The sequence below is a fragment of the Gossypium raimondii genome, chromosome 13 (assembly GCF_025698545.1).
Source record: "Gossypium raimondii isolate GPD5lz chromosome 13, ASM2569854v1, whole genome shotgun sequence".
Taxonomy (NCBI): Eukaryota; Viridiplantae; Streptophyta; class Magnoliopsida; order Malvales; family Malvaceae; genus Gossypium; species Gossypium raimondii.
The window spans coordinates 38,491,230-38,508,739 of record NC_068577.1 but is presented as its reverse complement, the minus strand read 5'-3'; the positions used below and the strand labels follow the sequence as shown (position 1 = coordinate 38,508,739).

The 17,510-nt window shown below is 29.8% G+C and overlaps 2 protein-coding genes across 3 annotated transcripts; both read left to right on the top strand.

Moving 5' to 3' along the window:
- Window positions 1-420: 420 nt before the first annotated feature.
- LOC105783880 (monooxygenase 1) lies at window positions 421-11,000 on the top strand. Of its 2 annotated transcripts, XM_012609574.2 has the most exons (7): window positions 421-589; window positions 737-883; window positions 2,517-2,573; window positions 2,650-2,818; window positions 2,927-3,155; window positions 3,228-3,758; window positions 10,889-11,000. In XM_012609574.2, exons 1-6 carry the CDS (start codon window positions 507-509, stop codon window positions 3,743-3,745), a joined length of 1,203 nt encoding a protein of 400 aa, XP_012465028.1. In that variant the 5' UTR covers window positions 421-506; the 3' UTR covers window positions 3,746-3,758; window positions 10,889-11,000. The 2 variants fall into 2 exon arrangements, with proteins under 2 accessions (XP_012465028.1, XP_052482091.1); XM_052626131.1 differs by lacking the exon at window positions 10,889-11,000 and having other exon boundaries at window positions 3,228-3,794.
- LOC105761913 (L10-interacting MYB domain-containing protein) lies at window positions 7,223-8,308 on the top strand. Its single transcript, XM_052627089.1, has 2 exons — window positions 7,223-7,979; window positions 8,087-8,308. Exons 1-2 carry the CDS (start codon window positions 7,632-7,634, stop codon window positions 8,306-8,308), a joined length of 570 nt encoding a protein of 189 aa, XP_052483049.1. The 5' UTR covers window positions 7,223-7,631.
- Window positions 11,001-17,510: the final 6,510 nt, after the last annotated feature.

Below are 17,510 nucleotides of genomic sequence, written 5' to 3'. Positions count from 1 at the left end.
AACGAAAAGCTAAAAATTTTAGTTAAATAATTATGAAAAATTATAAAATAGTCACTCAATAATTTAATTTAATTTTATTTTGTCATTAAAATTACACAATGTGTAAACGTTAAGATTTAAAGTTATTATTATGTCAATTTTAGAAGTTATCACCATTTAGTCGGCTAGTTATTAAAAAATAAAATTAAATAGTTGAATGATAATTTTATAAATTTTCAAGTAACCAAAATTTTATTAATAATTAGGTCACATTTTGTTATTTTTCAAATTGTTGACTAAAATTATTTATTAATTATTAAATGAATACTTTATAGTCTTTTTTTTTTATAATTTTTCATTCAATATAATTGAATGATTAAAAAAATATTTAGCAGACTTTCTCTAATAATAAAATATGTTTGTATCAATATTTATGGTGGATTCAGAAGAAATATAAAATGGACACGGTGCTGAACCATTCCATCTAAAAAGCCCCCCTGCCCTTTTCACCAGCAAACGAAGGAGTCATGAATGTTAGTGAACAAGAACAGGACATCGTCATCGTCGGCGGTGGTATTTGTGGCTTGGCCACCGCCCTTGCTCTTCGCAGGTTCTCCACTCTTCCGCCTCCTCCTTTCCCCCATATATATATTTTTTGTTCATAAAGCTCGCTCCTTTTCCGGACACTTGAAGAGAGAAGCGATCAACCCATTCAGTATACAGTGAATAAGTAGTATGTGTTTGTTGTATTTTGCAGGAAAGGAATAAAGAGCATGGTGTTAGAGAGATCGGAAACGCTGCGAGCCGCCGGCGTTGGCATCATTATGCAACCGAATGGGTGGCGTGCACTTGATCAGTTGGGTGTTGCCGCCAAGCTTCGGCAAACTTGCACTGAAATTCCATCGTAAGCTTAATTAGCACTCTCTTCAAAAGTTCTACTTAAAATATTTTAGATGTCTTCTAAATCTTGAAGCTTTACTTCTCTAACGACGACTGAAAATTCTAATGCAGAGTTACCATAAACAGAAATAAACAGAAAAAAAAAACCTTAAAAGTGTTTTCTTTTAAGAAGAAGAAAATAAACAGAATTTATTCACATATTTTTGCCTTTAAGAAAATATAAGTCACTGTTAATATCTCCAAAATCGTGCAAAACTGTTTTAAATTTATTCTTTTAATTTGTTTTTGAATTATTTATTTTTAATATAATTTATTTCTTTTGAAAGTAGCAAAAGTAAAAACTTTATTAATATTTAACTTTGTTAAAACTAATACAAAACAAATAACTATTAATAATACCAAAAAATATAAAGATTTATCTAACCAAATAAAACTTAATGTATTTTGTTGGTATGAGTTAACCGAATATTAATTTATCATATATTTCTATTATTTCTAAACACACAATTATATTTTAATTTTGTAATTTTCGAACTCATATGTATATGATAAGATTTTAATATGTTTTAAAATTTTAAAATTATTACACAGGTAAACGGTATATTCATATTATTTTAATTAAATTGAAATACAAAGTACATTATAAAAATATATATTTTAATAAATCATTTCGTGCCTATGAACTAGAGGTGAATCCGGCCCGACCCAGGCCCAAATAAAATTTTAGATCCGTTTTCTAGGCCCGGGCTCAGATCGACCCGAAATATGGGCCTAAAAATTTGTCCAAGCCCAGCCCAAAAGAAAATTGTTAAACCCGAGCCTGGCCCGATCCATATTAAATATATATTTAATTAAAAATAAAATATATATATTTAAAATATAATTCAGGCCGGGTCCGGGCTAAAATAGTTTTACCCGAGGCCCCGGCCTATTTTCTAAACGGGCCTTAGTTTTTTCCAAACCCATATTTCGATATTATATTTTTACTCGAACCATCCCATTTTTTGGGCGGGCAATTAGACCGAGCCGGGTAGCTCAACCCATGATCACGTCCAGTATGAACCAAAGAAGACTACCCTATCGTATTACGTTCCAAGCAAATAACAACTTTCGTTCTCGTTTCCATTCCTTATTCCGGATTGATCCACTAATGTATGTTCACAAGTAATTTTTTTTTATATTTTATTACATTCCATCTGTATATAATATTTTCTAAAATGTACTGAGTTATTCCGATTTTTTATTAAAATAATATAAAAATTAATTAATTATAAAAATAGTATAAAATTTAGATTAATTATAAAATGAGTCGTTTTTACAATATTTTAGATATCATCAACTTGTCAAGCGGCACAAAAAAAACGAATATTTTTAAATAAATGAAAATTAAAAAATGTTTATGACAGGAAATGAACGTATCACACATCGACGGTACCATTTAAAAGTTTAAAGTTTTTATTTCATTGGAATTGTTGACAGTAGATGGGAAAAATCTATGGTGCTCGCGACACCAAAAAATACTGTACAGGACAAATCATTTTTGCAATTAATTTAAAATTTATATCATTTTCACAATTTTTTTAATTATTTTAATAAAAAACCCGAAAGATTCTGAAGTTATACCGGTATGGATGTAGGGGAGTATTTATATCAGTTGCTGAGGGCAAGTACCGTGAATCAGAATTACCTCTTGGGTAAGTTGGAAACCCTTGGTTTTTGTTTTTTATGGCTATTAATGGAAGTAAAAAAAAAAGTAAATATATTTGCCAGGAAAGGGGAATTACGTTGTTTGAAACGGATGGAGCTGATGAAGGCACTAACGGAGGAATTGCCGGTGGAGAGTGTGTATTTGGGATGCCGAGCGGTCTCCATCGTACTTGACCCTCTTACTTCCAATCCCCTTCTTCAACTCCACGATGGCACTCTCATTAAAGCCAAGGTGTTAAATCGTAACTTCAATCTAAGTTATGGATAACTTATCATTTTATACTGGAATCTTGGTATTTTTATTATATAGCAGTGAAGCAATGTGGTTGTTTGGTGACAGATTGTAATTGGATGCGACGGGGTGAACTCCATAATTTCAAAATTTGTAGGCGTAAATTCCCCAAAGCTTTTCTCTCGATGTGCGACCAGAGGTTTCACGTATTATGAAGGTGCTCATAGTTTTGGTGATAAGTTTCGTTTTTATAGCTCCAATGATGTTACTTTGGGACAGCTTCCCGTAACTGATAAGCTTGTGTATTGGTTTTTGACTCGAGTCTTAACATCTCAAGGTAACAACATATCTTTTACTCTTTACAAACACTAGTTTTGTTTATAATAAATGGCAAGATGATGATGAACAGATTTGAGTGATGCAAAGAAGGATCCAACCTACATAACAAAAGCATCACTAGAAGCAATAAAGGGTTTCCCTGAAGAAATAGTGGAGCTGGTAAAGAACACAGAGCCCAAGGCGTTGTACCTGACTGAACTACGGTATCGGGCGCCATGGGACCTGGTGCACGCCAAGTTCAGAAAAGGCACGGTGGTTGTGGCAGGAGATGCAATGCATGCGATGTGCCCTTTCATCTCACAAGGTGGAGGGGCGTCACTAGAGGACGCAGTGGTGTTGGCAAGATGCTTGTCTGAGAAACTAAAGCAAGCAAAGGAAGGTGGAGGAAATAGGTTGGTTGAGGAAGCCCTAGATGAGTATGTACGGGAGCGTAGGATGAGGGTTTTCTGGCTTTCTTTGCAGACATATTTCATGGGACTTGCACAAGACAATACGTCTAAGGTGAAGAAAGCTTTGGGTATTGCTGGCCTAATTCTTGTTTTTGGGGACCAGAGAAGTCATACTGATTATGACTGCGGCCGCCTCTGATCACTTTCCTAAGGCCCCCTTTGGATGGCAACGCACAAGTCAAGGGTGGATTTTTCTCCTTTAATATCACCGATCAGACTGGAGTCAACGAGATGACCTTTTGATCGTTGGTGCCAAAGACCTGAGTGAGAGATTTCTCTCAGACCGGACGGCCTTGGGTGACTGGTGGATAAAGCGTGATTAGGACAAGCTGGGGCAATAGACATATTTAGGAGACAATAATACCATTACTTTAATTTATTAATTTACCATTTTATCCTTAGATGTTAAACTAATTTCTTTCCCAATCTTATTTGTTTTGATTTGGGAACAAAAGCAGTAAATCTCCCTCGTTCTTGCTGGTTTCTCCCTTGTTTACTGGTTTGTCCCTCGTTTTTGCCAGTTTCTCCCCTCTTTTTTACTTTGTTCTTGGTTGTGGGAGCTTAGGATATTTTGTTTCCTCTATCAAACTAACAAGTTAGAGATATCTTGTGTTTTTTTCCCTCTATTTTCTCATGCTCAACATTTACCTTTTTTCTCTATTGACAGGGGAAGTCTACATTTGGACGGTTGGTTAGAAAGTGTTATTCTTCCTTCAAGGGGAGATGGTTTGCTGTCACTCACTGTTATTATTGTTGTTATTGTTATTGCTTTTCTTTTGAGTAGTCTGGTTCTAAATGATATATTGACCTTATCCCATAGGTAGCAACATTTTATCTTTTGATCTTTGGACCTATAATTTAGCATGGTTTACAGTAATATTATTACTAACTATAATTTTAAGTCATACGCAATGAAATTACCTAAACATCTAAACTCAAAAACATTATAACTTAAAGCTTGTAGGGCACAAATCGAATTTCCAAGGCTTTTAACACTTGCTTAAGCAAAGAAAAAACACAAACAAATGCATGTAATTATTCCCGATAACGATCAAATTATACAATAGATTCAAAGTTAGAACAGAAAAAAAGTGAAAGGAAGTCGAAAATAGTACCTCAAAGGAACTAGGATAGGAGTCAAATGGAGTCTCCCCTACTTCAATAGCATCAGTCCCCATTCAATATATATATCCCTGACTATATATAAACAAAGAACACTAGTCAAGTAATTAAACAAATCAAAAGCGCAAACAAGCTATAAATGATAAAATTGCAAACCAATCAATCTAGGAAGAAGGAGATTTAATTCATTGACACGAAATTCATTTGTCTTCTCAAAGGTAGTAATCTTATGCACAAATCCAAAAGCTAAAAATACCGCATTATTAAGTCCTTTAGAAAGATGAATGGAAAATAAATCAAGTAAAAGGACTCCAAAAGTCATTACAACCTATAATTTCCAAGAACAAATCGCCAAAAAATAAGGAATGGAGATAACTTCAACATACCGTGCCTTAAGCATCGAGACGAAATAATAGATAATATTAATGAATACACCTTAACAATTGCGTTGATGCATTTGATTTTCTAATGATGTTAACAAAATTATAGAACATGTAAAATCTATGAGTTTGTCAAGTACTAGAATGAAGTAAAGCATAAAAAGAAAAGGATGAAAAATTGATCTATATGTGCTAAGAATCAAAGAAATCTTAAAAAAACAAAAGCTAACAAAGGTATAAAAGATTTTACCCGAGCATAGAAGTAAACCACCATGGCACAAGTAATTCTAAAAATTCAGGAAATAAATGATACCATACCAAGCAAAAAAATGAGCCAACATAGCATCTTAATCCATGAAATTTTTAATATGACATAAGAAAAGAAATGTTGAAGAAACAAAGTGGCTGACAAATGATACTAAGGAACATAAGTAAAATAGTATGAGAAAAGAATTGAGGAAATTATTTTAAAAGAAAGAGGAAAAAAACAAAATAAGAAAAAAATCGAACCTTGGTATGAGACCAAAGTTGATCAGGAGACACATGCATTGTGCAACCTTCTTTACCCGATTCCCACTCCACAACAAAGCGAGCTAAGACACCTGATCCAAAGCCTATATTAAACAAAAACAAGAGGATCCTATTTTATGTGTTCAACAAGTTATCTACATTAAAAAGCCTATATTAAACAAAAATTACGAGTGTTGAGGAGGAGTCCATGTAGCAGGGAAAATGAATTTTAAGCATAATTGATTTCGTAATCCACCTATCTCCCTAATTAACACCCAACATGAAAAGTCATTACATGTCTAGTTTTATAACAACTATGATTCCTCTGCTGCAAAGCTTGTTCTTTTCTTGAAAGCATCAAGACAAAGTTTTGATGTGAAATAAGAGGTCTTTTTCTTATTATTAAATTTCCATGTTTATGAAACGAGATGTAAACCGCTTTTAACCAAAAGCTAATCATCCAGCGATCTACAACACGACTTAAATTGACTTTTGGCAATTATCCAATTTTATTTTATAATGGCAATCAACTATACGGTCTATTCATCTGTTTAGCTTCAATTAAAAACAATCCTTGTCTTTAAATTAATTAGCTTTAATGTTCGGGCAAAAGTTTTAGGCCATAAAGGCGATTATTTTCTAAAACTGTAATTACATTAAAACATAAACCACAAATATTAGTAAAAACCTCAAACCTTAACTTATCTTTAAACCCCAAACAAAAAAAGGCAAAAAAGTACTAAAACCAACAGATTCCTCAAAACATAAAACAAAAAAAGATCTAGTGTAAGATTCATGACAATACATGCATCTATCAATTTCATGCTATAACCACACTATTGTATTTGCTTATACCTCGCCGGTATGAGAGAAGCAACCGTGGAGAAAAGTTTCATCCATCCAATGAACAAGGTCACCAACCCAGATCGTTTTAACCTCATCCGATTTACACCCTTGTTGTTGTTTCTGTTGTTGCTGCTACTGCTGTTGGTATTGTTGATAATGGGAATGGGAATGGGGAATGGGAATGGGAATGGGAAATGGGAAATTGGAATGGGTATTGCATGGGAATAGGAAATGGGAGGAGGGAACGGTGGAAGAGGGGAATGATGGAAGAGGAGAGATGGGAATGGAGAAATTGCTTTGTATTTAAAATTTTAAAAATTAAAAAATACGGGTAGTGTATTTTAAAAATAAAAAGTATATATGTAGTGTATTTTAAAAATAAAAAAAAATATGTAGTGTATTTTAAAAATAAAAAATATATATGTAGTGTATTTTAAATATATATATATGTAGTGTATTTTAAAAGTAAAAAAATATATGTAGTGTATTTTAAAAATAAAAAATATATAAAGTAGTCAATTAAAAAATTTGCAACTCTCCACTTTCATATATTAAAGGTTTTAACCAACATTTTTATTAAAGGTTACAACTTAGAGGTTCATAAAAAAAATTTGAAGGATAAGTATTTTCATACATTATATTAGTTTGTTTGTTCAAGTTCTTGTATTTTCATACACAAACTTTAAGTGCTTAAGCAATGATAACATAATAGAAAGCATATACGAGAAAAACAAAAGCTACTGAGCCCTTATTGGCAAATTCGGTACATGTATGTATGCATATGCAAGTGCATGTGGCTGACATGCAAAGCCAATTGCTTTTAAATTTTTGCTACCTTGCATGCAATAAGGACTTTGCAAACTTCATTAGCCAATACTAGCCTCTTGAACATCATCAACAAGCAATTAAAATTGAAAGGAAAAGGTAGATAAAATTAAGTACACAATTAATAGAGAATAAAAGACTTTTAACTCAAATAGCAGATAAACACAAAAGCTATTTTGCATTACTTGTGATTAGAGTACGAATATTCCCTTAGTGTAATGATGTAGGACTTATTGCTAAAGAGTTATACATTTCCAATGAAATTAATCACCACTGCTTTTATATCTAATTATATATTTATGGTTTTATGTCTATTGACATTTAAAATCAAAATAATAATAGATGGTAAAGACACGAAATTTTGTGGAGGGAGATAGTAGCTTAGCAACAAAAGCTGTTTGGGATGATGAGTTGACGTTGATATTTTGTGAACTTTGCGTGAATGAAGTCAATGCTGGCAATAGACCGACAACTCATCTAAACTCAAAAGGATGGGAAAATGTCATTGCTCTTTTTCAAGCAAAAACACAAAAAAATTATGGAAAACCTCAATTGAAAAATAAGTGGGATACATTAAAAAAGGAATGGAGGTTATGGAGGGAGTTGCTTAAGGAATCTACAGGTATTGGATGGTGTCCATCTAAAAAGACGGTCGATGCTACCGAAGAATGGTGGGCTGTAAAAATACAAGTTAGTGTTAACTTTATCATTATTTTAATGCATAAAGTTTATTGAAATTAATAATTTACAATTATAAAAATCTTAGTATAACATTTAACATTTAGCATTTTATGTAGGAAAATCCTGATTTTAAAGGATTTAAGAAGAAAGGAATTGAGCCACGATTGAATGAGTTAATGTGGCAAATGTTTGGTGGCATTGTAGCCACTGGAGAGAACGCATGGGCACCTTCGTCTGGTGTTCTTCCAAGTGGGGTTCCTATGGGAGATGATGCACCATATGAGGGATTTGGTGATTCAGATGAACATAGTAACGAGAATGAAGGTATTCCCCGATGAGGTACCATCAAATCCTTCTCATGAAATCCCTAATCAAGAAAGCAAACACTTGAGGTCGTATACAGTAAGGGAAAAAATCAAGTTCAAGTAGAAAATCATCAAGAAATACATTAACTACTCAGATTGAGAAATTGTGTGAGAGTATGGCTAGTCCAAGGAAGTCGATGAATGAAATTATTTTCCTCACTCTCAATATACTATTTCAAATGCAATGGATGCTTTATGTGCTTTGGGAGATGAAATTCCAAAAGAGATGAACTGTACTATTTTGCCACCAAAATGTTCCAAATAATGTGAAACGAGAAATGTTTTGAACTTAGATCCGGATGATAGGGTTTGGTGGCTTGACGTGAGTATCTTGAACAAAATCCAATTGCATCATTTTCATCCTTGGTAGCAACATCCTCATTTCCTTCCAACCATACCATCAACCACCTCCACCATCGCTCCTTAGAAATATTATTGTAATATAACTATACTACTTTTTATATGTAAAACTAATGTATGCTACTTTTTATGTTTGGTATTTTATGTTATGCTTTTAATCAAGTTTCGTGTTGTATAGAATGTCACGAGATTTTACTGATTTATTTTCATTTGATTACTTTTTAGGTTATGGATGAATTTAACAATATGTATAATAGTTTTGATATGAATTATGATACCTTTGAATTAAGTGAAGAAGCTCAACGAAGAATAGCCACAATTGTTACCCAAGTTGAGCACAACAATTATCATAATGAGGAAGAATATGTGTTAAGCAGTGTATTGGTACACCATGAAACTTATTTCACTATGCAACCGCATATGGATTCAAATTATACTGGTCAAATGTGGGTGGACGAAGTATTAAATGGGCACGATGATCGTTACATGATTAGTTTTAGGATGCCAAAAAATATATTTCACAGATTGTTGCATGATTTGCAAACAAATTATGGCTTAAAGAATGGGAAAGTATCGGCGATGGAGAAGTTAGCATTATCATTGTACATTCTTGGAAATAGAGAATCAAATTCAAATGCAACAGAGCGATTTCAATGATCTGGGGAAACTGTTAGTCGAATTTTTACTGATATGTTGCATATATTTGCTCGAATGGGAATAGACACGATTAAACCCATTGAAGGTCAATTCGAGGAAGTACCGAACCATATTGGACATGATACAAGATATTGGCCTCACTTTAAGGTAAAATTTACACAATTTTTATATTTTTAAAACATAAATTATTTCTAACTTTTATCTCATTACTTGTATTTATTTTAAAGGATTGTATTGGGACCATAGATGGAACACACATAAAAGCATGCATTTCGCCTTCTTCTCAAATACCTTATATCGGACGGAAAGGTGAACCAACTCAAAATATTATGGCAGCTTGTGACTTCAACATGTGCTTTATTTTTGCATTTCTGGTTGGGAAGGAACAAAGACATGATAGTAGAATTTTTTGCAAGCACTTAGAAAGCAAGAGTTGAAGTTTCCACACCTCCACCGGTCGAACTTTAATTTTTAATTACTTTTTACATAAAAATATTAAAATTTTAATTTATTTTTAAACTTGATATTATGTTTTACTTTTTTGCAGAAAATATTATCTTGTGGATTCGGATATCCACAAATGGCGTGTTTTCTAGGTCCATTTAGGGGAACGATATCATTTACGATTTTCGCCGAGGTAATCATCAAGTATCTGGAAAAAGAAATCTTTAATCATGCCCATTTTTCGTTACGCTCTGTGATTGAACGAACATTTGGAGTGTGGAAAAAATGGCCAATATTAAGAGATATTCAAGTTATTCATTCGACAAGCAAGTTTTAATAGTTATTGCAACAATGGTTTTCATAATTACATTCAAGACATGCTTGGTCAAATGATGAGGATTTTCGAGAATTTGAGAATATACTGGACATGCCGTCTCTTCAAGCCGCTTTGATGAGGTGAATCGAGTTCTTCTAATGAGAAAGTGACCTTGAAATCACAATGTTAAGGGAAACCTTTACAACTAGTTTAATGAATCAATATTTGTAAACACATTTTGTATCATAACCTAATTTCTAGTAATAATGAAACTTGTTATGTCTTATGTTACTATATTTTTTATTAAAAATCATCCGTTTAGATACTTCAAAATTAGATCCAAGTATAATGTTATTATTTGTGAAAATAATATTTATCATTGTTATAAAAAATTTAATTATAACTATAAAAAATTAAAAATAATTATCATTTTATCTAATAATTAATTTAAATTAATTATATAATTCATTAAAATATTGGAAGATACATTTTAATATTTTATTAAATGAATTTGCATATTTTAATAATTTTAAAAAAGTAAAATAATTTAAATAACTTCTATTATATATCAATTCTAATCTGATGTCCTTAATAGTCATTTTTCATTCTCACCTCACCGCTACAGCTGCTTTTGAATCCAAACACACACTCCACCATTATTTCTAATCTCACCGCTACAGTACCCAATCTCACCGCTACAGTAACTAATCTCACCGCCACCGCTGTTTTTAACCTCACCGGAGGTAAACACACCGCCCATCCAAACTAGCCCTAAGACTTAATAAATGCATGCGATGACAACGTGCAGTTCTTTCCTAAAATTAAGCTGCTAAATTCAGTGTAATAATGTCCCCATCGCCCTTTTCTTTCTTGTGATGGTGTTATTTTTATGTTGTATTTTAGTTTATCTTTTTATGTTATACAATCACTTGAGATTTTGAAATTAGGCTCCATTTCTTTTATTAGAAATGCTTTTGAAAAATAATTTCTAAATAGTTTAGCAATGTTTTTAAGTACTTTTGGGATAAAAATATTTTGAAAAAATTAAATTTTTGTGCTTTTGAAAAGCACTTTTGGGGTATTTTTACTTTGAAAAGTACTTTTCTTTCAAAATATTTAGGAAAATTTTTATCTCAAAAGTATTTTTGTCTCAAATATGCTTCTTAGAAGTAGTGCTAAATTAAGCTTTACTCTTATGGAAAAGCTAATATTTTCTAGTTTTAGATGAATTTGTGTAAAATATTTTCTATTGTTTGGAGATTTCAAAAATATTTTATAAAGGTCATTTTCAATGAAACAAATATACATTTGAGATTTTCTCTCATTATTTAATTTGGTTTATTTTATATCTATAAATTTATATTATACATTTTTTTGCATATATTACAATGATTTATTTAAAATAAATATATCAAATTAAATATATAATATCACTCAATTATTAAGCTAGAGTCATAAATTGAAAACACCAAAGTGAATAGATGATTCTTGATTGTGTTATAAAAAAAGATTGAATAATAATAAATTAGCTTCCAAACCACAATTAGTACTACATCATATTAAATTAATAATATTATCCAAGTGCATAGTTAGTAGTATACCACATGATGACTACAATATCTTTTCTAATAATAATAAATAAGCTTAAAAAATAGTATAATAAAAATAAAAGCTAATTTATTATTATTCAATTAGTAGAATAAAAGGGCTCAAATTTACGGTAAAGTTTTAATACATGAAGAAAATTAGGGAGACGCCATTCTTAGGGCTCCAAGCTTTTAACTTCAAAGTTCAAGTAGGTTATTGGTTATTTTCTTGTAATTTTTATAGATTTTGAGGTCATGCAAGCTTAATTTAGCTAGTTCATGTACCAATTTGCAAAACTGTTAAAGTTTTAGAAAGTTGTCATTGTTGATTTGTTGAAATTTTAGGTGTTAAGTTGATAGATTTTATAAGCTTAGGTGTGAGAAAGAACTAAATTGTAAAACTTAATTGATAGTTTCATACATTAGAGACTAAACTAAATAAAATGTAAAATTGACTATAAAAAAATAAGAAATAGGAGGTCCCTAATGTATAATAGTGAAATCGAAAATCAATTTGAAGCTTTAAATCGAAAGTTATGTTAGTTTAACTTTTAGGGACTAAATTGAATAAATTACAAAATTTGTATAAATTAATAATTAAATGTGAATCGGGTTGATTATTGATAGTGTTATATGTTTTATGTTAATCCCTAACTAATGTCGACTGGAAAATGTCCGAAGATATTTTGGTAAATAGAGCTTTATCAGGTTGGAAAATGTCTTACTGAAAAAATATTGGTAAGACATTTTACGGGAATAAGGGGATAATTTTACGTTGACTGAAAGTTTTTTTTACGCTGATCATCCTATTTTACATTAAACAAGTATCGGAAAAGACTGAAAATATTTTCCGTAAAAACTTTTACATGAACAAACATAACCTTAATAAAGTGAATTTGAGTTGATTAAAATTAATAGAAGATTTTGAATTTCTGGTTTGGGTTTTAAATGTGAGATTTAGGGTTATAACTAGTTTTCTTATTTGGTGATGTATGGATTGTTTGTGTATAAGTTTATAGGTAATTTTTTACTATTATGATTAGAATTTTGTAAATATATTTTTCACGAAAATACATAGATTTTTTTAAATGCATAAAATATTATAAATTTTATGAATCACTCATCCATCATGATCAAGATAAAGTTTTGGTGTACTTTAAATTCAAATAGTTATTAGAATTAGATATCTACTTCTTTATATTTATTACTCTTGTTATAAATTGAAATGATTGTGACTATCTTTGTGATCTTCTTTTGTCATCATCCCTATAAGGGATTAAAAGCAAAATATTTTCTTGTGAAAGATTTACTTATGAGCGTTAAAATATTGTAATTCTATCTAAAACTCATTATGGTTGAATGCACTGAAGTTGCAAGTTCTTTTTAAAACTTTGAGTATAACTCTACAAGATTCGAATAAGTTCTCAATTAAAATTACATGAAAAATATTACTAATGAGAACTTGCAAGAGAGAAAACTTATGTATGAAAAAGTCATTGGTTATATATCTGTGTACACACGGAAAATAGTGATTTAGACTTCACATTGATTTAGACATTTCTAGTAGTAAATATCACAATAGTACTTATAATGTGGATACAAAGTAAAAGGAATTATAGTAAAATTATCAATTTGTCACGGTTTGTATTCACATTATTAGTACAATTGAAATGCATGTTAAAGTAAACTAGAAGTTTACTGATACAAATACATTTACTAGTTGGCGTGACTAGTTAGACCATCCTGGATCAGATATGATGTGAAAATTAATTAAGAATTCATATAGAAAATTATTAAAGAACCGAAGATTCTTTAATTTAAAAGAATTCACATATGTTTCTTGTTCTCAATGAAAATTGATTATTAGAAACTCACTAGCTAAAGTTAAGATTTAATGTCTTACATTTCTGAAACGAATATGGGCCCATTCATCCACCATGTGGATGGTTTTTATATTTTATGATTTTGGTAGATGCATCTACAAAATAATCACATGTGTTATCAATTTGCAACTTGTCTTTTGCAAGATTACTTAAATAATTAATTTTAGATCATGCAATTAAGACAATTTATCTTGCTAATATTGATGAGTTTATATCTCATTCTTTTATTGATTGAGTTTGAAAAACTTTTAAAGTTCGTTATTTATGCACATAATGGTTTAGAGAAATTACTAATTGAACGGATTTGATTAATGTCTAAACCATTACTTATGGCAATTAAACTTCCTATCTCAACATGAGATTATGTTGATTTATGTGTTGTATGCATCAAGCCAATAAGTTATAAATATTCCTCAGTGCAATTGGTTTTTGGTAAAGAGCTAAATATTTCTTATCTTTGAATTTTTGTATGTGCGTATATGTTCCAATTGCTCCACCACAATGCATAAAGATGGGTGAATCCTCAAAGAAAGTTGGGAATATATATTAATTACAAGTTTCTTTATATTATTAGATGTTTTGAATGTCTTCGAGATTCAATTATGACATGATTTATGATTACAATTTTGATTCGATAGTTTTCCCGACATTAGGGGAGAGAAATAATAACTTGTAATGAGTTAGGAGAGAGTAATTTGAACTGGAAGTTCAATAAGGATAACTCATTACAAGTTAATTGCTAGATGTATTTACAAACTTAATCAAAATAACCGAGTGTTATACCATCTAATATTTTAATTTGAATCAAAGTCCCAATAGGACAATTAGTTAGAATAAATAATATATTGATCGGTTCCAAAGATGAAAATTCTTCTAAATGATCATATAGTAGAGGCGGGTGCTCCAGAAAAGACCCGAGACATAACTAATAAGTAAAACTTCAAAAGAGATTCAGGTACCTGAAACTAAATTTTAAAATAATGAAAATAAGAGATCTAAATAAGTTATGTTAATTCGAGAAAATGTGGAACTAAATAATAAAAGTGGTTGACAATGATTTTGCATGCAATATTATTACTGAAATAATGAAATAAAAGGAGGATCTTAAATAAATCTATTGAGAAATATAGATATGGAATAAATTGATCAAAATAGAAAGACACAACTCAAGTAGAATTAAAATTGTGGAGTTTTTGGACTAGTAGTCCAAATATCTAAAGGTATAAAACCAATGATAGTGCAAATGAAGTAGTTTTGCAAAAGCGGAATAAAATATGAAGTTTTTGCTAAGAACTAGTATTGATTATGAAAAGATATAATATTCTTTTGTGGTGGATGCAATAACCTTTAGACATATTATTTTGACAATTCATAAAAGATTTAACTTATGTTTAATGGTTGTTGTTACAACCTTTATAAATCACTATATAGTAAAGTTTATATTAAAATCCTAGAAGGATTTAGAATGCTAAAAGTATATTGAAATTATTAAAATTATTCATTTATATGAATTGAAATAATTGAACATATGTGATAATTTTGACTTAGTCAATAGTAGTTGAAAGAGGATTATAAAATAAACCAAAATACCTATTTGTATTTTTATAAAATAATCATGATTAAAATTTGTTATGATTATTATTGAATCTCTGAAGAGATCAAAATATATTTCCCCAAATTTCCCTTACTCATGAGTTTTAAAAGAATGGTAATATAAATGCTTATCAAATACATTCAAATAGTCATTTGAAAAACTAATATTCAAGATTGAATACGTAGAATATGAGAAAGTATGTGATATTTTCATGAGTGGGAGTAAATACACGCTGTATTCTGTTTCCCTTAACCGAAGTTTTGTCCCATTAGTTTTTCTTGGTAAGGTTTTTAATGAGGCAGCATATTATGCATGATATAAATTGTGTACTCTTTTTCCTTTATTAGGTTTTTATCCCACAGGGTTTTTCCTAATAAGGTTTTAACGAGGCACATTATTTACCAATGGACATCCAAGGGAGAGTGTTATGAATATCTTATTAAGTGGATGTCCATCATGATCAAAATAAAGTTTTGGTGTACTTTAAATTTTAATAGTTATTAGAATTAGATTTTTACTTCTTTTATATTTCTTATGCCTATAAATAGAGACTACGATAAAGTATTGTAATCACCCTTTTTGATCAATAAAGTACATTCTCTATTACTTTCATATTTTATTTTTTTTCTTTATTCTCTCAATCTTTCTTTATTTTATAACAATAAATAAATTATCAATACATCAATACTTAGTTTTCTCCTTTTTTTGACATGATTTATTTATTAAAATAATAATTTATAAATAAAATATTTTTTATATCCACAAAACAAGACTTAAAACATATTCAAGCTTTTTCTTTTTAAAAATATTTATTTATTTATTTATTATACATCAATCTTTGTTCCTTAATTCTCCCCAAATTTGTTGATTAATGGGTATTGCCAGGGATGAAAAAAATTATATATTCATAGTGGAGTGGGACAGGTGGTGGAATAGAGAATGCCGATTGTAGAACGGTAGTAAATTTAGCAATATTTACTCTTGCCCTGCTCCATTGCCATTCATAGGCACTATTTTTATCCACAACCACCTGTTAATTTAAAAAAAAGCGAAACTCAAGGGCTAATCTATATATTAAAACCTTTGTATTTTTTTTACCAATGGGTGATGTGGCTAAGTATTTTTTTTACCAATTGTTTTAAAAAATAAAAAAATAAATTCAAAGGAACTTAAACATATTTTTAAAATTATATTATAAATATTCAAAATTAAATATGCATTATTCAAAATTTTTTAAAAGTTGAAATTTTAAAAATAAAATTACACGAAATATAAAGATTCACAAAATATTTAGATAAATTCAAAAATATAGTTAAAATTTTAGAAAATTATAAAATTCAAAAATATTTAAAAATAAAAATATTTTTAAAATTCAAAAGCAAAATTTATCAGTCAACGCGGATAAATACCTAGTCAAAAGAGAAAAAATGTTTTTCCATTTGTTTTCAATTTTTAAAATTCTTTTGAAAATTAAACTATTATTTGATTTTTCTTAAATTTTATATTCCGATTTATTTTATATTTTTCATTTTTTGTAATTTTATGAAATTTTAAACATTTTTGGATTTCTTAACATATGTTTTGAATTGTTTATATATTTTCAATTTTTATAATTTTGAAATCTAAACTAAAATTTTTTTAATGTATTTTATTTTTTTATATTTTTTAAAATAGAATAATTAAAGAGAGAGAACCGTGTTATTTCCCCGTTTGTCCACATGTTTAGGAGCCAATTTGAAAAAGTTACCGAGTTCAAGGGCTAATCTACATAATCAGCCTTTTTAAAATAAAAATATGCAATTCTGTTGGGTCTGGGCCCCTCATATGGGAAGAAACCCATTTATGTTGTCTGTTTTGAGCTTAATTGATGTTTATCCATCGGATATAATTTACTTCCAAGTCCGACAGTTATCGTGTTAAACCAAGTAAATACATGAATCAATTCTTACATTATTTGACAGATTAACCCAAAGAAATTAAAATTTCAAATTTAAGTCAAAGTGACAAATTTGTTGGAGATTAGAGGTCAGCCATAGGCTAAACCCGTAATTTGTTAATAAAATTTTCAACTATTGAGTACATCAAACTTATTTTAACCTAAACTGCACACGACGACCAACAACTCTTTTTAACATTCAATCTCATGGTGTGGTTATACCTGCGTACATATTGGAAATTGCAATTTATATTTTCATATAAATATATTTTTATGTCTATATATATAATATCGAAACACAATGGTAGTATCAAAACAAATATGATTGGTACAGTATAGCATTATTAGCATAATCTTAATGGAGAGAGCTTACTTCCGCATTTGAAATGGCGAGGGACT